The sequence below is a fragment of the Silene latifolia genome, chromosome 10, assembly GCF_048544455.1.
Source record: "Silene latifolia isolate original U9 population chromosome 10, ASM4854445v1, whole genome shotgun sequence".
In the NCBI taxonomy this organism is placed as follows: domain Eukaryota; kingdom Viridiplantae; phylum Streptophyta; class Magnoliopsida; order Caryophyllales; family Caryophyllaceae; genus Silene; species Silene latifolia.
The window spans coordinates 98,486,170-98,508,293 of record NC_133535.1 but is presented as its reverse complement, the minus strand read 5'-3'; the positions used below and the strand labels follow the sequence as shown (position 1 = coordinate 98,508,293).

The 22,124-nt window shown below is 38.3% G+C and overlaps 2 protein-coding genes across 2 annotated transcripts; both read left to right on the top strand.

The window, feature by feature from the left end:
- Positions 1–3,884: 3,884 nt before the first annotated feature.
- LOC141607952 (uncharacterized) lies at positions 3,885–4,457 on the top strand. The gene has a single exon (XM_074427302.1). The coding sequence runs from the start codon at positions 3,885–3,887 to the stop codon at positions 4,455–4,457; it is 573 nt and encodes a 190-aa protein (XP_074283403.1).
- A 16,222-nt stretch (positions 4,458–20,679) lies between these two features.
- On the top strand, positions 20,680–21,315 carry LOC141607951 (uncharacterized). Its single transcript, XM_074427301.1, has one exon. It carries the CDS (start codon positions 20,680–20,682, stop codon positions 21,313–21,315), a length of 636 nt encoding a protein of 211 aa, XP_074283402.1.
- The last annotated feature ends 809 nt before the right edge of the window (positions 21,316–22,124 follow it).

Sequence of the window (22,124 nt, the reverse complement as noted above, 5' to 3'; positions counted from 1 at the left end):
ATAAGAAGATAAGGGGCAATTGTTGGGCCCAGAATTACCCTGTCTCATCAGACATAAATCAGGCTATACCCAAAGCCATGCCTGAACTACGATCATCCAAGACAAGACAATTGAGACACCGGATGATGCAATAACCAGAAGGGATAGACAGAACAGGCACCTAATAGGCCTGGCCTGAAAAGATACCACGTCAGTTATAAAGGCAGCATAATCAAAGCAAGTTTGGCGACAAGAGAAGCACGGTCAGGCTGTAGAAAAAGAGTCCCTATAAACAAGGAAGACCCATTCAAACACTCAAACAAGAACATAGAAGAATTGACCAAGCAAACGGCTGGAATATAGAAGAAGTCAAATAACCACTTCTGGGTAAATAGGGCAGGAGTCCTATTTACCAGGAAACCCTAAAACTAACCTAGAGGAACCGTTGGCAAGCTATTATAAATAGAAGAGAAGAAGGAAAGAGGAGGACACGCATTTACACAGCTACCTACCCACATTCTATTCATATATTTGTATTCAACTAAAGATCTTCACATTATTATTAAGCATCCTTGTTAATTATCTTGCCTGACATACACATTCCCTATCATGCTATCCAAATTCATAGTGATAATCCCTCGTGGCTTGGTGCCCGTGGTTTTTTCCCTTATTCCTAGGGTTTTTCCACGTATAAATCTTTGTGTCATACTTTTCATTTATTTCTTTATTTGTTCAATTATACTAGTCAGGCAATTCGAATTAAGTTAGATTACCCTACAAAATCTTCCCTGGCAGGACATTATCTTTGTGTAAATTCCTGCTAAAACAATAATGATGGCGGCGATGAAGTCGGTTATGAGGGTGTTGAAATGAGCGTCAATTGAGGGTTGACAAGCTGTTTGGAGGATGCCACAAATGCGGGGTTGATTACTTGACTTCAACTTATTCCATTGTGAGTTTCCTACACCTCCTTTAGCTTTGTTTATATCTCTTGTTTTAAAATTTTAATCTTGATCATTTGTTTTGAGTCCTAGCAACACTTAAAGGACTCCCACCTCAGTTCCATTGAGGTGTCTCATTTATTGTTCCCACTTTAAAAATCCAAAATGACAATTATCTTCATGCATTGCATCCTTGCCTTGTGCATGAACTTCCCTATTGTGACACTAGAAATAGTGTTTTGATTGGTTTGGGGAAGTTCAAACACAAGGAATGGGAGTTAATTCAAATTAGCTCTCCGATCAATAGAAAGCATGCATCATATAGTGTAGTTTAGATTGCATTCATTTGTTATATATGTCATATAGTTTGCATATTAGTATAGAAATCATGCATTTTCATTTAGTTTGCATTGCATAATTTTCTATCGTTTTCGCCATTGAGGACAATGCACATACTAGTGTGAGGATGGGAAATTCTAACTTAACTTTTAAAATAAAAAATGATAAAAATTGAAAAATTTCGAAAAACACAAAAATATGTTCTTTTATTTCATAAAAACAAAAACCATAACAATTTGAAAATTTGAAAAAACCAAAAACATGTTCATTCCTTAGTAGTGTACAATTGTATATTGTGTATATACTTGTGTTTGTTTGTCCTCCTATCACATTGGATCGACTACGCCACATCCGAGGCATGAGGAATATGAAGAAAGCATGGTATGATTTTCCAATTTCCTTTTTCCTCTCTATGTTAATGACTATGTGGCTTTATTTTGGTTGATGCGGTACAAACCAATGTGATTTTAGGAATTGCATGTAGTTTACATGGCATACTAGTTGATAGAAGCATATGCATTAGAGTTGTATAAATGTTAGTTGCATCATGGCATGTAGTTGCATGGTTAGAAAATGTTTGCGAAAACATCTAATTGGGAAACTTGACAAGTGTATATAAGGCCCTTGTAGATACTTTTTCTTCTTGAGACTTTGCTCATTATAATACCTCTAAAACACCCTAGGATGTGTCATGCTAGTATCCTTTGACCCATGGATTAACCTACTCAAGAGTACCTTGTGGTGTGATAACTCCTTTGCTACCGTTTATTCCAAGTTGACCCTCTAAACCATGCAACCATCTTCCACTTCTATCACATTTTGTCATCAAAAAGGGAATGGGCACAAAAACTATAGATTTGAGTTCAAGCAATCAAAATGAAAAGTCAAAAAGTTTGCACAAAATGCATCAAAGAAAAGAGGAGCAAAAACAAGAACTCCTATGCTTCAAATATAAGCACCCTCATTACAAATTAGGGTTACTTTGAAAATGTTCAAAAATGCAAAAGTTGAAAATTTGTCAAGCATCAAAATTGCCAAACATCAAAGAAATGGCAAAACAAATTGTTCTAAAAAATGTCAAATGCCACAAGAAAATTGGGGGGAATAACAAAATCAAATGCAAACTCCCATTATGAAACTCAAAATATATTGATCCCTTTATCTATTGAACCCACTTTTGTGCATGGTGGAGAGGGGACAACCCTTCTTCTTGTCTAGGCAAGAAGGGGAATTCCGCGATCCTACAGTGTTTCTAACACCTTAAGGAGTCTACTCTTGACGAAAGCATTTAGCGATTGAGGACGAAGGTACCCTAGCTTGACACAACTTGGAGGTAATTTATTGGTATCCTCCTAGGCTAAGTGACTTAAAGAAACCATATCTGTAATCGAGGGTGTACCCTTAGATTGCTTTCCTTCTAGATAATTTCCGCCACTTAGATGAGGAAAGTGGCTATTAATTTTTGTAGATCCATCCATTACTTGTTTTGTGTGCTTAATGCTTCGATGTATTGCCATTTTAGCAAGCCCCACCTTGCCTTACAAGAAGGCACCCTACCTCATGAATGTCTTGTTGTGAGTTGAAGGGGCGGAGTGAGACCCGCTAATTGTCTCATATCGGCTATATTAGTAGGCTAGTTTAAATAAAGGTCATAGTTTTAGTCACCTCTGTACTCGGGACGAGCAACGGTTTGGTTTGGGGATGTTTGATGTGACTCATATTTGAGCACATTTAGTCCCCGAATTAGCCTCGTTCCCATGCTTTCTAGCATATATTAGGGTCATTTCTTATCTTTAGTTTCCTATTTTGCATATTCTTTGAGGTTTTGTGTCCTTAGTAGGAGAGGATCACTAACCTTGCATTTACGAGGCAAAATGGAGCTAAATGGATCGCATCTAATGACCAAGCAAACAAGAGGAGACCAACACTAGAGGCCTAAGCAAATAAATAAAGTGAAATGGGCAATGATGAAAAGGTCCTTGCATCCCCAACACGATCCCCACGGATTGCTAAGGAGCCAAACAAGAAGAGAACCATGTGCCAGGATCCGAGCGTCCTGAGCACAGGACGAGCATACCAAAGTGCCACGATCCGAGCAGCCTGAGCCCAGGATGAGCGGATTGAAGAGCCACAGGACGAGCGTCTCCATTGTGATCCGAGCAGATCTTCTTAGAGGACAGGTCGTGCTTCAGATGAGGACGAGCGGATCCTAGTGGGAGTTGCATGACGATCCACGCATGTCCCTCGGGATGAGCAAGATTGTTAAATTTTCTTAGGGTCTTAATAGTCATTTAAGCCCTTAGTAACCCTAATCTTTGTAGAAGATTAGAAGCAATTTGCAGGACATTTTTTTGGGATGGAGGTGTTGAGTATCAGAGGGCTTCTTTGGTGGCTTGGCACAATGTTTGTTATAGCAAGAAGGAAGGTGGTCTAGGTATAAAGCAGGCAGGGGTGTGGAATATTGTAACAGTGGGAAAGTTAGTCAATTGGACATACAAAAAAGCTGATAGATTATGGGTATTATGGATTGATTATGTTTATCTGAAAGGAAGGGATTGGAATTCTTATCAACCTCCTACTGATTCCAACTGGAATTGGCGGAATATATGCAAGGTGAGAGATTGCATGGCAGCTGGTTATCTCAATAATGTTTGGCTACAAGATCCTAAAGGTTATTTAGTGGCTTCTGGATATCATTGGTTACATGGCATACACCCACATGTTCAGTGGTATGATGATATTTGGAATGTTTGGGGTGTTCCTAAACATGCTTTGATTGGTTGGTTGATCAAACATGAGGCTTTAAACACTATGATGAAGTTGAAACAAATTGGCATTTGTAGCACTGATCAGTGTTTATTGTGTGAGAATGGACAGGAGACACATGAGCATTTGTTTGTCCAGTGTGATTACAGTCAAAGAGTGTTGCAGTATGTTACTCTTTGGTTGCAGGATACTGGGAATCAGGGAAGCAGTATAGTGAAGACTAGGATTAGACGGGTTGCTATGTTGGCTTGCTGGTACCTGATATGGCTGGAAAGGAATAGATGTAGACATGAATTGATGCTAGCTCGGCCTGAGAAGATAGGGAAGGAAGTTCAGATGCTGGTCAGGCAGAGAATTCAGCATTTCATTCAGAAACCAGTTGGTAACAATGATAATAATTGGCTAGTTCAGATTGGCACTAATGTAATCTAGAAATAGCTACTCCAAAGTACAAGACATTGAGTTGTAATGCCTTATTTTTCTTATGAATGAAAAAAGCTCACATTTTACCAAAAAAAAAAAATGCTAATCTTTGTACTTAATTTTAGTATAAATACCCTATTGTAGTACCTAGATTATAATCTCATTTTAATCAAGCTTTAATCTTACAACAATTAGTTCTTAATATCATCTTAATCCTCTCTTAATTTAGTTGTAATACACATTTCTCAATATTAATCACATCTTAATCTTTCCTTAATTTCTCAATTATTCTTAGTTTAGTTGGGTATTTAGAAGATTTTTTGGGTTTATTGGAGGATTGACAACCTTCCATCAATCATCAAGTACTTCTATTATTCTTTGCTTTATTATTAGGATCATCTCATATAGGTATAATCCCTCTTTTACCCTCGTTTAATTATTGTTAATTACATCATTTATTCATCATGTTTTGCTTTGTTAATATGATTGACAACCTTATTAGTATGTTAAACTTGATCATGAGTGAGTAGTCCTTTAGCTAGGGTTAATGGGGAATTAGGGGAAACAAACATGGGGATTGATCTATGCTTAATCTAATATGTTCTCATAATTAAATTGCTTGCTTGTTGTTGTTTCAACCTATGCACATGTTATGTTTGATGAAATGTTAGACTATGAAACCTTGAATTTTTTGACCATCCCTTATCTTTTCAATGAGGCTTGTAAGACATAAACCAACTCGAGCCTCATTAGACCATGCATAGAGCTGAATTGGAGGAGACTAAGTCGACTTGTAGGTGTTGTACAGTCTAGACGACTCGGCTCCGAGACCTAAATCTTCCTACGGATGGTAAGATATACACTAACTCGATCCCATCACAACAATAAATGCTTGCTTTTAATTGAGAACATGTTTGTATGATCTATTTCCATGAATCCCCTCTGAACCCATGACACCCTAGTGCTTCTAATCAATTGTTTACAAATCCCTTTAATTGCTTTACCTTGTTTTCATTAATTTTCTTTCATCTTGTTAATTAGTTTAGATTACACCTCATCTCAAACCAATTTGTGACACCCTAAGACATAGCTACTTGCAATTGAAAATCCTACATCAATACCCGTCCCTTGGGATCCGACCTTTACTTACCTCTTTACTAAGAGTAGTTTGTGAAGTTATAAATATTGTTTTGGTGGATAGCTTGGGCGACGAGATACATCCGCACCAGAGACACTTCAAGGAGTTTTAAAAATGGTCAATTCAACCACCTAAGAAACTAAAACTCACAAGGCCAAAACCCAAACTATCAAAGGAATCAAAATTTTCAAAACCAATACAACAGGGGTTCTTTTCAATTTGGAAACCAAAGGAAGAACAAGAACTTTCAACAAGGAGGGGATTCCTCCTCTCAAGAGGATGATGACATGTCCACCAAAGAGATGTTGAAAATCTTTGTAAAGGGACAAGCTGATACAACTAGAAGGTTTGAGAACATGGATTCCGATAAGCTTTCAAGTGATGCAAGGGTCAAAAACCTTGAAATTCAACTTTGCCAAATCTCTCAAGAAATTTCCAAGAACAATCAAAAGAACTCCACCTCAATTATTTCAACAACATTTCCTCCAAGGGAAAATGCAAGTGCAATATCATTGAGGATAGAGAGAATTCTAGATACCCCTCCAAAGAAGAAGAGAAAAGCAGAGTCAAAGGAAAGGGAGATGGAACAAGTTGGTGAAGATGAAGAGGAACTAGTGATTGAGGAAGCCCTACAATAATGGGAAAAGAAAAGGACATTAAGAAATCAAGGGAGAAAATTGATGAAGTCACAAAGGAATACATCGTTGAGGTACCCTTTCCTCATGCTCTCACATTCAAAGTGGTTTGAAATAGATGAGGATCTCTATGAAACCTTTAAGAAGTGTGAAGTTAACATCCCCTTACTAACAGTGTTGAAAGGTGTACCTCGGTATGCCAAATTATTAAAGGAAATATGCACACCTAAGAGGAACACCAAGAAGGGTAACCAAAGAGTGATAGTAAGTGAGCATGTCTCCGCCATTTTTAAAAAGCCACGCTTCCTAAGAAGTGTGGTGATCCAAGCATGTTCACTATTCCGTGCTCTATTAGGAACAAAACTTTTGCTCATGCCATGCTTAACCTAGGAGCTTCCATAAATGTTATGCCCTATGTCATTTAAGAGACCTTAGGACTACCCCCTTTAGAAAGGACCGACGTTGTGATCCAACTTGCGGACCGATCTAACATTCACCCAAAAGGGATGGTAGAGGATATCTTAGTGGAAGTAGACAACCTCACCTTTCCGGCCGATTTCTACGTCTTTGACATGGAAGCGGATCCTAGTTCAACTCTAATACTCTTAGGCCGACCCTTCATGAACATTTCTAATACAAATATTGATGTCAAAAGTGGGAACATAACCTTGAAATTTGAAGGAAAGAAACTCATATATAATATTTATGATGCAATGAAAAAACCCAATGACTTACATTCGTGTTATTTTATAGACATATTTGAACCCTTGGCACACCATATTTATAACTTGTATCATAAGGACCCACTTGAGGTAGTACTCACTAACAACTTGAGCCAAGAAGGGTTGCGTTTTTTGTTGTCTCAAGATATGCAAGAAAGTATAGGGGAATTTGAGAGGGAAGAACCTCTAGATGAGAGTAAAGAAATCAAAACAAGAACGAAAAATTCACGTGGTACTCCTGAACTATGTCATTTTGTACGTGGTATCTAACTTTTTAAGTTTGTGCACAAAGTACTCTTGAGGTTTGACTTTTAAGCATGACATGTCCTTTTTATCATTCTCACAATTTTCAATTAAGCATAAATCATAGACCAGAATTCAGATTTTGGCAATTCTTTTTTTCAAATTGATTAAATCTTCGAGATCTATAATTTGGCAAAACAAAAATGGTTATTCAGAAATTTAAGAATAAAATTATGGTTGATTTGAGGTTTTTGTTCTAAAAAAAGCCCGACAAAACGTGGGTCAGCAATTTTTTTTCCCTTAAATCATAGAGTGTGACGAGATAATCATTTTAGAAAAAAAATTGGGTACCATGTGCAAAATGGCAAAGTTCAGGGGTACCACGTGAATTATTTGAAACAAGAAAGAGATAGGAGAGAAAAATAGGGCAAAGCGCAGCCTGCGCAATGTAGCGCAGCCTGCGCAATGTAGCGCAGCCTGCGCAATGTAGCGCACCCTGCGCCCCACCGCGCAGCTTGCACAATGGATTGCCACCCCACCCAAATTTATTGGCTTAACACCTTGAGTCAAAAGGTTAAGTTTCTACCCCTTGAAGCCAACCTAGAGAGACCACTTCCTTCTACAATCTTACCTCATAAATGCAACCTCAAACCTCTACCAACTCATCTTAAATATATTTTCCTTGGAGAAAATGACACGCACATTCCCCCTATCATCTCCAACAAACTCAAACTTGACCAAGAAGAAAAGTTGGTGAGTATACTAAAAGGACATAAAGTAGCATTTTGGTGGAGCATCGCGAATATTAAGGGGATAATCCCAATCACTAGCATGCATAAGATTAGGTTGGAGAATGATGTAAAACCCACCCGACAACCACAACGAAGGCTTAACCCACCTATGATGGAAGTTGTCAAGGAAGAGGTTATCAAGCTTTTGCAAATGGGTATAATCTTTCCAATAAGTGATTCCCAATGGGTATTCCCTACCCAAGTGGTACCCAAGAAAGGTGGAGTAACGGTAGTAAAAAAACGCACAAGTTCATTGATTCTCACCTGCTTTCAAACGGCGTGGAGAGTGTGCATTGACTACCGTCGCCTCAATGCGGTAACTCTAAAAGATCACTTCCCCTTGCCCTTTCTAAATCAAATGCTAGAAAGGTTGGGGTCAACGAATTCTATAGCTTTTTAGATGGTTATTCCTGTTATTTTCAAATCCCTATTTTACCGGAAGATCAAGCTAAAACCGCCTTCACATGCCCCTTTGGAACGTTCGCATATCGAAGAATGCCTTGGTTTATGTAATGCATTGGGAACGTTCCAAAGGTGTATGATGAGTATACTTTCCGAACTTGTTGAACGAACTTTGGAGATCTTCATGGATGATTTTACCGTACATGGATACTCCTTTGACTCATGCTTGGACCACCTCACCAGTGTCCTAACAAGATGCATTGACTCTCATTTAGTTTTGAACTCCAAAAAATGTCATTTGATGGTCGAGAGTGGCATCGTGTTTGGACATGTGGTATTTAAAAGAGGGATTAAAGTGGATAGGACAAAGGTAGAGGTCATCCAAACCTTACCCTATCCCAATAATACTCGAGATGTGAGGTCGTTCCTTGGCCATGCGGGTTTTTATCGTCGCTTCATTAAAGATTTTTCGAAGATTGCTAACCCCATGTGTAGGTTGCTTCATAAGGATGCGGAATTTTTATTTGATGAAGAATGCAAGATGGAATTTGACAATTTGAAGGAAATGCTAGTCACCGCTCCCAACATTCAAGCTCCAAATTGGAAGCTCCCCTTTGACATAATGACGGATGCTAGTGACTACGCCATTGGGGCTGTTCTAGGCCAAAAGGAAGGGAAAACCTCTTACGTTATTCAATATGCTTCCTCATTGCTCAACGATGCCCAAAAGAATTCCTCAACCACCGAAAAAGAGTTTTTAGTGGTGGTCTATGCTCTAGAAAAAATTTGCCCCTATCTTTTTGGTGTCAAGGTTATCATCTACACCGACCACAAGGCAATTAAACAACTTGCAGAGAAGAAGGACACAAAACCGAGGTTGATGAGTTGGGTTCTTCTTCTTAGTGAATTTGATATAGAAGTGAGGGATAAGCAAGGAATGGCCAATGTGGTGGCCAGCCATCTTAGTAGGATACGCATTGATAAAGATCAAGCTAGAATAATGGGTATGGTGGATTGAAGCCTACCCGATGAGTCTCTCTATGCTCTAACGATGGTTGGGCCTTGGTATGCTAAATTGGTGAACTACATGGTAACCAACAAATTCCCCCCCCCCCCACTCTTTCATCTGGCTAGAGGAGCAAGATAAAAGCAAAATCAAAGTACTATTTGTGGGATGATCCATACTTGTGGAAATTTGGTCAAGACCAAGTGGTGACAAGATGTGTGCCAGATCAAGAAATCTCCTCCATACTCCATTTTTGCCATGAATATGCTTGTGAGGGACACTTTGACCCTCAAATAACCGTAATAAAGGTGCTACAGTGTGGGTTGTATTGGCCAAGCTTATTTTGAGATGCCCATTCATTTGTGAAGAGTTGTGATAGGTGCCAACGGTGTGGTAACTTATCAAGAAGACAAGAAAAGAAATAACAACCCATGCTTTTTTGTGAGATATTTGATTTGTGGGGGATTGACTTTATGGGTCCCTTCCTAATCTCACATGGATTCGTCCATATCTTCTTAGCCGTGAACTATATACCAAAATGGGTGGAAGCAATTCGTACCCTAAACGATGATGCAAAGAAGGTGAGTGCCTTTGTCGAAAGCAACATCTTTTCAAAGTGTGGATTCCCTAAGGCTATCATAGCGATATAGGGACACATTTTTGCAATACGCTGATTGAAGCATTGCTTAAAAAGTATGGAGTGGTTCATAAAGTTTCCATGGCTTATCACCCACAAACGAATGGCCAAGCGGAAGTTTCCAACGTAGAAATAAAAGGTATCTTGGAGAAAACAGTAAACCCTGGGACGGCTTATTAAACTACTATAGAAATGTTCCCATATAGGCTCATCTACGGAAAAGCATGCCATCTCCCAGAGGAAGTTGTACACAAGACTTATTGGGCCGTCCAAGCCGTAAACAAAAACCTTGATGAGGCGGGATTGCATAGAAAATTGCAAATCCAAGAGATCGAAGAAATACGGCTTGATTCTTATGACAACGCCGCCATTTACAAGGAGAAATCACGGGTTTGGCATGACAAGCTAATAAGTAGAAAGGAGTTCAAAGAGGGGCAAAAAGTGCTTTTGTTCCAAAACCGGCTCAAGCTTTTTTCCGGGAAGCTAAGATTTTGATGGATGGGTCCATATGTTGTGACGAAAGCTCACTCTCATGGTGCGGTGGAATTAGAGAACCCAAGCTCGGGAAAGACAATCAAAGTCAATGGGCAAAGACTAACACCCTATCATGAAGGATTTGCAGTGCATGGAGAAGAGGAGCTTACACTAGAGGACCCGATTTATAACAATTGAATCATGAGAAGCACTAAGTCGAGCCATCGACGTTAAAAAAAACGACACACTTTTGTAAATACTTTATCCTTTATAATAGTCTTTACATGCATTGATAGAATAGTTTCAATTCCGTAAATTTATTGCTTTCCTAGTTAGTGTGTACTTTTATAAATATATGAGCATCAATTTTGGAACCTTTTGACGGTTTGTTGAAGTGTGTAAGGAATCGGAAGAAGACTCTTGGGAAGCTTGTCATGGTAGTAATGAGAGTTGAAATGGCCCGGAACGTCAACTACATGGGTCAAAGGGGAAAAAGGAGGAAAGAAGGTAAGATAATTTTCCAAGACAAAAAGTTAGAACCCCAAGTGAAGCTAAGTAATCCAGTCCAAAGCGCAGCCTGCGCAATAGGGAGTAGCCTGCGCAGTTGACTGTCACGGGTGAGTTTTAAGCCTCCAACACGAGAATCCCATCATACCTTCACATTTTTTCAACACCATTCATCTCAAACACCATCTCTTACCAACACCATCAACCATCCCCTCAAATCACCCTACAACTTCAATAAATCACCAACTTCATCATCAAATTCGTCTCCCAACAACATCACATCATCAATCCATCAACATTTGCATCAAAAATCTGAGTTTTTGCCCAAATTCGTCCAAAATCCTAACTTTTCAAGCACTTGATTTCAAGCATCTCAAGGGGTTTCTTTAGGTATTGGAGCATTTAAGGAGGGTTAATCGGTATTATACATTAATCATCAAGCAATTTAAGTAGATTCGGAATGGTATAAGATAACTTTTCCAACTCTTTCAATTCTTGCTTTAGAAATTCGTCTTATTTTTTATCAAATTTTGGATTGTGATTGTCAATTGTGGTGTATAATTGCTGGATTAAACTTATTTTCTGAGTGAGGACTAAGGGATTCATCAAATATCATTCACTTCTATCCTCTTGAAGTAGTGCATAGAAGGTGTTTGTTGAATTATCTCTAAGAGTGAAAAATCAATTTTGAGTGCATTTTTGGTATTGTTGTTGCTTCTTCTTGCTAGGTAAAATGGTTTTCGATAAAAGAAAGGTCGTTCAACAAGGGGAACCAAGTGCACCAAAGCCATTTGTGGGAGATGAGAGGTTAAATGCCAACCTCAAAAAGGTTTTCAAAAACTTAGAAAAGGACCATTCCCTACCCGTAACCAAATTTCTCCACCGCGACACCCTCCAAAAACTAGGCATAGAGGGGCTCACTTTCCAACTTTTGAGTAGGGTCGGGTTAGAGAGCTACATGGATGCGTATGCGGATTCTTTTTGGTTATATACCTTTGAATTTCTCACCATAATCAACCTTATGGGGGAGGGGGCTCATGAGTCGATCAACTTTAGGCTCAACAAATTGTGGCACTCAATCACTTTTGATGAAGCCCGGGAGGTGATGGACTTCACCAAACCTCCTACCCTTATTAACCCACCTCGGGGGAAGCTCAATGAAGTATGGTGTCGTTTCACGGGGAGGCACGCCCAAGACCACAATGACAAACTCTCCGCCATCACAACCCCGTTATCCGCATTTTGACAAGGTTTATTGCTTGCTTGTTCTTCTCTATGGGAGAGCCAACCAAAGTGAGTGATGCGGTGAGGGAGTGTATATGGAAAATGCTTCCCTAAGGTGAGGGGGTACCAGATTGGGCACAGTTTTTTGTTAACTCATGCATCAAACACCAAAATAGAAGAGGGGGTCCAAGCAATAGTGGAGGTTTTGTCACTTTCTTTGTGGCTAAGTATGTGGGAGATGTTCCGTATGATCAAATCCTTGTTTAGGGAAATGCCTTCTACAATGCACAAGGTTTGGAGGAAACCCACATGATCAAAGTCATTGATGAAATTTATTTCTCATGCTCTTGCCTAGGAATGGTTACATGGCCCTTCCTCAAAATGCTCTAATTCCTAGTGGCTCCCATGCCATACATTTCTTTTGCCCGGCCGATGAGGAAGAACACCAAGGGCCAAGGATAAGAAGAATAAGAGTAGCCATGCCACCGGTTGTTAATTTTGAGAGTGAGGAAGAGCGGGAAATTGGGAGTGGCTCGACCATACAAGACACACGAATGTATGAAGCGGGCGAAAGTTCAAGGACTCCAACTGTCCCTTGGTAACAACAATTGTTTGAGTACTTCAATGAACCTGGGGGACTTTGGAAGCAATTAATGGGAGATTTAATATCTCCTATACTTGATAACAACAACAACAACAAGGGCCAAGATTATAGAGTTTGGACCAATGGAGGATAGCTAGCATTGAGCATCAAAAGTTGAGTGTGGAGGCCGAAGAAGCCCAAATGACCATGCTAAAAGAGATAGCCCAAAGCCAATAAGACTTCATTGCTTGTCAAAGACAAAAATGGAGTAATGGAGAGCAAATGAAGCCTTGTGGAAGGAACAAAATATTTGGGGAGGACAAGTGACCGAGCAATTTAGGGTCCAAAATGAACGCCACACCCAATACATTGAGGATTCCGATGAAGATGCGCAATCCCAAGGAGACTCTCTTGGCATCATCCGTGGTCTTTTCGGCATAACCATCAACAACAACAACCCCGATTTCCAACCAACAATCAATCAACAACCAGTAGATGAAAGTTATAAGAGAGCAAGGAGAATTAGGGAAAACCGTGTGAAAGGAGAAGAAGAAGCAATGGGACATACGAGCATGGCGGTGGCTCAGGATTCCACAATGAATGAAGCAGAAGTTGGTGCCACCTCCATATTGGGGACAATGTGGAAAACAAGTGTCGGGGAGGAAATATCCTTGTAATATACTCTCTCTATACCACACCAAAGGTAACACTTACTATAAACAGACGTACCACACCAAAGGTAACATTCCTTATTTGGCCCACAATATTACCATGTTATCCTTATACACATTTGATATTTACACAAAATGCCATTACATACCCTACCTACCAATGCACAATTAAACCCACAATTACATACTCCACCTATTTTTTCCCTCTTTACCCTTACTTTTTCCACCTTTTCTTAAATACTCCATTTTTCCCTACGTTACCTTTGGTGTGGTACGGAGGGAGTATGTATGTAGTTCCCTTTGATGCACAAAAAAAAACAAAAATCCTGGCTAGGTGAAAATCCACAAGGGTGGGCGCCTAGGCAAAAATGGGAAGATGGCCAAGGACGGAATGAAAACCTGAAAGGGCATTCCGGGCAAAATGTAAAATAGAGAAGCGAGCTACCAAGAGAATAAAGGACAATCTAAGGTGAAACTTGAAAGGGCACCTTAGGTAAAATGAGGGATTTTCGCAAAAAAAAAAATGAAAAACAGAAAAAAATCTGAAAAATTTGAAAAATACCAAAAAGATGGAGGGAGAAGAAGGAGCAATAAGGAAGGTCTCGAAAGGAGGTTAGGATAGGAATTAATTTCTTTTTGAGTCACAAAAGTTTGCTCTAAATCGGTGGAATTGTGTTCGTTGCTTGGTTGTGATTCTTTGTGGTGTTTAGCCAACCAAGTAACATGATTTTACATTTAATGGAGTGATAAGGGGTTGCTATAAGGAGTTAGATTAATGATGTATGAGGAGGTTTTATAGGCCACTTTGCTATCAGTTATCACCTTTTGGGATAAGGTGAGAGTGGCCATGTCTTGCTCGGCGATATAAGAAAGGTGGTTATGATGTTGATCAGTCGGAGTTGGAGGTGTGTTGTGTCTTGTGAGAGGGTGATAAAAGGAGGGGGTGTGAGAGAAGAGCGAGTGTCAACAATTGAGTCTAGATTTTCCCTTTTTATTGGTGGTTGTCAAATGAGGGGAATATAAGAAGGGAGTTGCAAGGGAAGAGTGATCGACTTCTCCCATGCTCAGTTGACGAACTCGGTTGATGTTTTACTTAGTCTTGATTTTACTCGGGACGAGTAAGAGTTCAAGTGTGGGGGAATTTGATAAGTCGTTTTCTGTCTTGTCAATTGTGTCAATGTAGGATGTTTATTGAGTTGTAAGGCCGATTTTGTGTACTAATCTTTGACATATACCAACAAATTCCATTTGATTCTGGTTTGGATATGTAGAACTCTACCTTGGTGTATACATCTCAAAGGTGATTTCAAGCTTTCAAATCAATGAGTTGAGATGGAGATTTCATTTTTTGCACTAGCCGAGACATGAAGTTCAGCTAACCAAGTATGATCAAGTGAAGACGGGGAAGCAAATGATCAAGGTGATGATCGAATTTTGAAGAAGAACTCCTGAGGCGGGCGCAGCCTGCGCCTTTCTCCAGACCCTGCACAATTTTAATGAGACACGGGCCTAATTTTCCGCAATTGGGGCTTGTGAGACGTTTAACCTAGATTCATTTGCAGCACTATAAAGACCCAATCTTTTAAAGAAGAATTTATCTTATGCTTTTGTTTTTAATCTTGTAATAATGAAAGACTTAATCTTCCTTAGTTTATGTTAATTATTCTTCAATTTGTGGGTTGTAACAAGATTATGGAAGGCTAAATCCTTCTTTACTTTGTGTAATTCTGTCCCTTTGGCATCTCTAAAATTTATATGAACCTCTAATCCTTCCTTTGTTTAATTTAAGCATTTCCTTTGTTCTTATTGTTCACTATTGAATGAATGTGTGTTAGAATTGGACATTCTCACATATAGATGTTGAACTATTGTATATTTTAAGCTTGTTGGTCTAATATTGCTTGGAATTAGTAGAAGTACTCTTTTTTGTTGCATCCTTTAGTTAAATTTTGTATCTTTAGGGAAGGGTTATGCTTGTATATTCTTGTTATGGTGGTTTCATCTACCTTGGAACATATTCTATCAATAGCTCACATGGAATTGTTCTTATTACTCTAGATTGTTTGGTATGTGTAGGTCTTATGCATGTTTCCTTTATAGAAGGGCTTATTACATGGGATCATGTTTTTAGTCATCATCTTGTGAGTTATTATGTTGGATTATTAGAAAAGGAAGGGGAAGAGGGGATTATTAGTTAAGTTTTGATACAAGGTTGAGTTACACCAAGTCTTTCTCTAATTATTGTCAAATCTTGCACAACAAGTGTTTGGTGAATTGTTTTCTCTAGTAAAGCTTTGAACTTTAGTTGTTTCCTTTCTTTCCATCACATGAAAATCTCCTTTATATGTTCATCCTTGTTTTCCATTGTTTATAACCAAAGTTTGTGATTAAGTGGTCGTGTTAATCCTTTGGTTGTTATTAGCATGTTAATTAGTAGTGACATTTAGTTTAAAAATCGAGTCTTTAGCTTAACGTCCTTCTCTTGGGTTCGACCCTTACTTCCACTTTACTATTATCTTGTTTAGAAGTTAGTAGAGTCAAGTTAAGATTATAAATTGTTTGTTTGATAACTTAATTCTTGTTAATTACGACGTCTAGTTTTTTCCTATCATTAGCCTTCACTGTATTGAAAAAACTTAAGTTATGTGCATATTATAAGAAAGTTTTACATCTTAAATGATAGTGCCAATAGACCGTTTCGAAAATGCTCAACATAAAAATTTACTTGTTTTAAGAAAGCATACCTTGTTTTTCGCCATATTGCTGCTTGTTTCCTGATTTGGACGACTCTGTTGCCATTGCCGAACTATTCTGTCTACTGGTTGCCTTTTCCTGATTGGGGGTGGGGGGAGCATTGGCTGTACTCAACACAAATTATGTGCATATTGTAATAATGCCTCTGCTATCTTAAATGGTCATGCTAATAGACTGTCCAAAAAACATTTAACGAAGATTAGGTCTTGCATATATGAAAAATACCTTTTTTTGTGGGCACACCGCCGCTTGTTCCTTGTATCGGCATTCTCTGTAGCGCTGACTTTTATATGACGGGTTGGTTGTTTGCTCCTGGTTGTTTGAGGCATTAGCTGCTAGGCGTTGACCAGTAGGTCTCCCTCTTTTAAGTGCCTTATGCATGCCTATGTAGCGTCGAAACACGGACACTAGTTGCTACGCATGCGTATCATACATTCAGTTGAGTTTACCGAAATGTCGCCTACAGATTAACATGCTCTTGAAAGTTTGTAATTTACCTTTACTACATGTCAGATTAAAAATAGTTCAACTATAAACAATTCCAAAGCCTTGGCATTGTGTCATACAGCACGCATTGGCATTTGTTGGGCCTTTAGTGATTGAAATGGCACAAGTCATCACTGCACGTATTTCAGTTGTCAAAGGTAATAGAAGGCATAATTTAAAGTCCACCAAACATGCTAGACAGTTCAGGCATGCTGGTGTGGGTTTAAACATATCTCTATACCACCACTTTGAGACATGCATGGTCAGAATATGGTTTTATTTTAGTTGACAAAATGTTCAGCAACAAAAAGCATTTGTATTTCTAAAATAGACTTTCTTGGGTAGACGACACCGAACAATCATCAGTTCCCATCATTCGCTGAGTTTTCTATGGCTGGTAATTTGTTTCCTCTTGGTTGTTGGAGGTATTACCCATATGTCGTTTACCAGTAGGCCGCCCTCTTTTGAGTGCAGTTATAGGTCCACCCATATTAATACCATCTGGAATTGTTCATACTAATCAGTTAAATTTGCTATGTAGTTTATAAGCATGCACAATGCTTCGCACGCATGTCTATCTTACATTCATTCGACTGCACAAATATGTCCTCTACAGATAATTTTTTCAGTAAAGTTTGCAACCGCATCTGTATTACGTATAGAAGCTTTGTTAAAGGGGTCAAACTGCATAACTGATCCGTAGAAAGGTTATACCACCATACACCTTTTTTTGTTTCTTAAAAAAAAAATTGCCTGGAAAAAACCCACTTCAATGCACCAAAGAACTGCTTCCATTAAGTTGAGAACTATTAGTAGTCAGGTACAAACCTTTTCCCTCCGACAACTCCATTGACAAGCTTTCAACTTCCAAACTTAAGCCACAATACTTTTTCAAAATTTCTTTCCGGCAACATTGAGCAACAGCAACTGTAGAAAACTGAAGCATTTAAAATGTACACAGCGAATTAAACCTCCATATTCTTAAAGCCGATCTTGAACCAAATGTTCAAAGGTATTCGGATGTAAACTTCAGTTCCCATTTTCACTATAAATACTATTTGGTAACTGAGTACAATGGTTTGAAATCTATTATAAAAAGACACATTGTAAGCTAAACTACAAAAATCTAGCTAACACTTTAAGAAACACTATATATATATATATATATAGATTCGGGATCCTATGAGAACCATCAAGATAATGAGAACTGTGAGAACCACTCACAGCCCTTAGATCAAACTTATGATTGACGGTGAGATGAACACTAAAACAAACTTTCTTATTTTGTTAACGCACCTCCAAACTCTGAATTGTGATTCATTTTACGAAATTGACTTTCTCTCTCATCTTTCTTTCTCTGTCTTCGACGATCACATCATTCGACGCATTGCAGCTTCTTCTTTCTCCTTCTTTCTCTACATTCGATCATCACAAACATTCCAATCAAACTCTTCGACGATCATAATCGGATCCGATAATTCGACGAGGTAAACTTTTGATATTGCTGATTAATTTCTACGAAATTAGGATTTTTGTCTTTTTCTCTTTGTAGTTCTTTTATTTGTCGATTAAATTAGATAAATTTAGGTCTTGATCAATGTGTTAAATGATGAATTATGTTTGTGAAATTAGGAATTTAGTGAATTAGATTGGGGAAATTGAGAAATTAGGGTTGGGAAGGCGAGAAATTACATAAATTTGTTGAAATAATGAAATTAGGGGTGCATTTCGGATGTTTTCGTAATTAAACAATAATCAAACCCTAATTTGTCATCTCATTTATTAATTTCATTTTTAACATGCGAAAATGCTTCATTTTGCAAGAATGCCGATTTGGATGATTTAGTATCCGAATTAAAGTTTAGCAAGAATGCCGATGCGAGGGCGGTGAAGAAGCATAATCAGGCCTTGGAGTATAATCAGGAGGTGGAGGCGAAATCGAAGGACTTGAGGAGGGGATTTAATGAGGAGAAGGGAAAATTATCGGGAAAATTGATCGAGACGGAGGCGGAATTGGCGAATTTGAAAGAAAAATTGAAAGGAGATAAAAGTTTGGAGATTGGTGGGAATTCAAAAGCGGTATTTGGAATTTTGAAAGCTTTGTTCTTTTAGTTAATTTGGTTTGCTAATTGCCAACATTGTTTGCTGTTTTGCTCGCATAGTCGCATGATTCGGACTTTTCTAATTGCATCGTAGTTATTCCTCCGGGATTTTGATCGTTAAAGAGGCCCGATTAGAGCATTTAGCCTTGAATTTTACGCGAACAAGCAATGATACTCCTATTATTTTAGATAACTTTGTGAAACCATTTTGATGCATAGCAAATGACTAATGTTTCTGGAAGTATGAGAACAATTGATCATAGTTCGGTTTTGTTCTCGAATCATGCTTTTTCTTTCTGCTTTTCCGTTTGATTCTCTCGAAAAACGAATTGACCGGAAGCATTACCAAAATCTGTTGAGAATAGCAAATATTTTTGGGAGATGGACAAGGAGAGATTTATTTTGGAATAAAAACATAAAGGACAATTAAATACGGAGTACTACTTTGAGGTGGCAAAATCAGGCAAAGTAACGGATTAAGGTGGGGTATTTGTTGTCGTTGATACAGTGGTATTTCTTTGCTTGTTAAGTTGTGGTAACTTGTAAATGGTAATTGATAAACTGTAGTTTGAGATGTGACCAAATTGTCTATCCTGGTTATAAGAAATGAACCCGTTTACCTGTTTTTTTTGTCCCCTTCTCTCCAATTCGATCCGACTTTTGAAAGTCGTATCAATGATGTAAAATGCCCTTTGAAGGCGATCACGAAATGTGGTGAGACTGCTAAGGCGACAACCCTTTCTGAGGAGAAGCTTGTAAGAGAATTTGGTCACATCTCAAACTAAGATTCTATGATAAACTGTAGTTTGAGATGTGACCAAATCTCTCCTCGTTGTTGAACTCCATGGCTTCATGAAATAAGATTCTATGTGCATGAAATAAGGTTCTATGTTCATGAAATAAGGTTCTATGTGCATGAAATAAGTGTTAAATGGGCATAAATAAAATTATATGTGCATGAAATAAGGTTATATATGCATGAAATAAGGTTCTATATGCATGAAATAAGGTTCTATGTGCATGAAAAAGTTGTTCAGTTACAGTTGGTTATATTATGATACTAATTACTTTTGGTTAAGGACGTTAATTTTATGGGCATGAAATAAGATTCTATGTGCATGAAATAAGGTTCTATGTGCATGAAATAAAATTATATGCGCATGAAATAAGTGTTCTATGTGCACGAAATAAAATTATATGTGCATGAAATAAGGTTCTATGTGCATGAAAAAAGGTTCTATGTGCATTAAAAATTCTTGATTGCATTAGTTGGTTATATTTATGATACTAATTACTTTGTTAGTTAAGGACATTAATTTTATATGGGCATGAATAGATCCTATGTGCATGAAATAAGGTTCTATATACATAAAATAAGGGAAATGACGGTGGAAGAGATTTAATGTATTTACCGGTCTTTTTATGTAACTACAAGGCATTTTAGTGTATATCTTACATATCTTACTATGTGAGAAACATTTCAGTGTCCTTATATCGTTATTTAGGTGCCATAATATGAAACGCCCGTTATTTCATAATCGTATTTGTATGACGTATTTTAAAGGCTATTAGCTCAATGGTAGAGCAATGTGCAAATTGTGCACAAAGGTATGGGTTCGAATCCCATATAGCCTATTAAATAACAAGTCTCTTGACTGAAACTTGTCGAGATGCAAGTGGTACATCGCAGCGAAGATTAAATGACTGTAATCATACTTGAGCAATGACGAGTAGGGTAATAGCCTTGTAGTGATCAGAAGTTCAAGGACTAGCTTATGCATAGAAAATATGACCATACATTCCGGTTTTTGGTGATCTCAATGTAAAAGAAACACGGGTAAAGACATAAACCTACTATGGATTCAAGTTGGAGTTGGAGAAAGATTTGCCAGGTTAAAGACATCATGAACCAACTGCATAATCAAGGAGATGGTCCTGGCAGCTACAGTATTAAGCATGGATATAATTCTGTGAGGGAAATCAGGCCTGTGGTGCCTTGGTTTCATCAGGTTTGGTCATCCTGGACTGTTCCAAAACACAGAATAATCGCTTGGCTAAGCTATCAGAATGCTCTCAACACAAGAGCTAAGCTCTACAGACTGGGGGTAAGTGACAGAGACACTTGCTGCATATGTGAACAAGGGACTGAGACGTTGCAACACCTGTTTTTTGGTTGTGAGTATAGTAACAAAATCCTAACATATTTGGAGAATTGGCTGGGAATCAAAGTGAGCAGAATAGACGCATTCCAATGGCTCCTAATGTGCAGGTTCACGAGACTCAAAAAGAGAATTATTAGAGCAGTGATGAATGCGTACCTGTATACTATTTGGCACCAACGGAATGTTAGCGAGTTAGAGATGAAAGCGGTGATGCCTATTATTGTAGCTTTGAAGATACGGAAATTGGTACAAGATAGGTGCTCTCCTAACATCAGGAGACCTGTTGGAGCAAAGGACGTACAATGGATAGAGAGATTTGAGCAGAGATGAGGTGTTTGGCAGATTAAATTTCATTGGAAGTATGTAATGAGATAATCTGAGAGATAGGAATTGTTTGTGAGTTGAGCAGTGGAGAATCCTGCATTCTTGCATGTTAGAACTCTATATGCCTACTGGTTGGTCTTATGACTGACTGCATAGACCATCTATATGTATATCTCCTTCAATTTATATATATACTTTACATTTTATCAAAAAAAAAAAGAAACACGGGTACTTCCTAGCCAATGTGGGAGTTGAACCCACATCTTGTGCATTGCACAATGCTCTTCCATTTGAGCTAATTGGCTTGAAAGTATACGAATTGAATAATAATCAACATACACCACAATACATTTCTAGCAAAAACAGGATCAAACATCAAAATTAAGATTTTGGACCCCTGATGAAAAGGAGAGAAAAAGAAAATATATGAGGCATGGCTAAGTGCTAACACACCAGAACAATGAAGTATTAACACAGATTTTGTAGTCAATATAACAAAGGCTTGAAAGCCCTTTGATGAAAGACATGGACATTAGACTCTTGACTCTTCAAGTACACCATGTCACAGCGCACAAAGTAAGTATGCAAGTTCAGCAAGGCTTTGCGGTGGCAAGTAGACAGCTGCTCATAATCCAAACGATGTACCATGTTTATCAGTTTCAAAATGCGTGTACAAAGTGGGTAGGAAAGGATGATCCAGTGACCCAAGAATCTCTCTTTCAGTTTGGGCCCTCAGAAGTTTCTTTCTCCTCTCTAAGGCTCCTTTATTCATGACCTTCATAGCAAAATGAGTCTTGGTTCCAACCAGTTCAGCT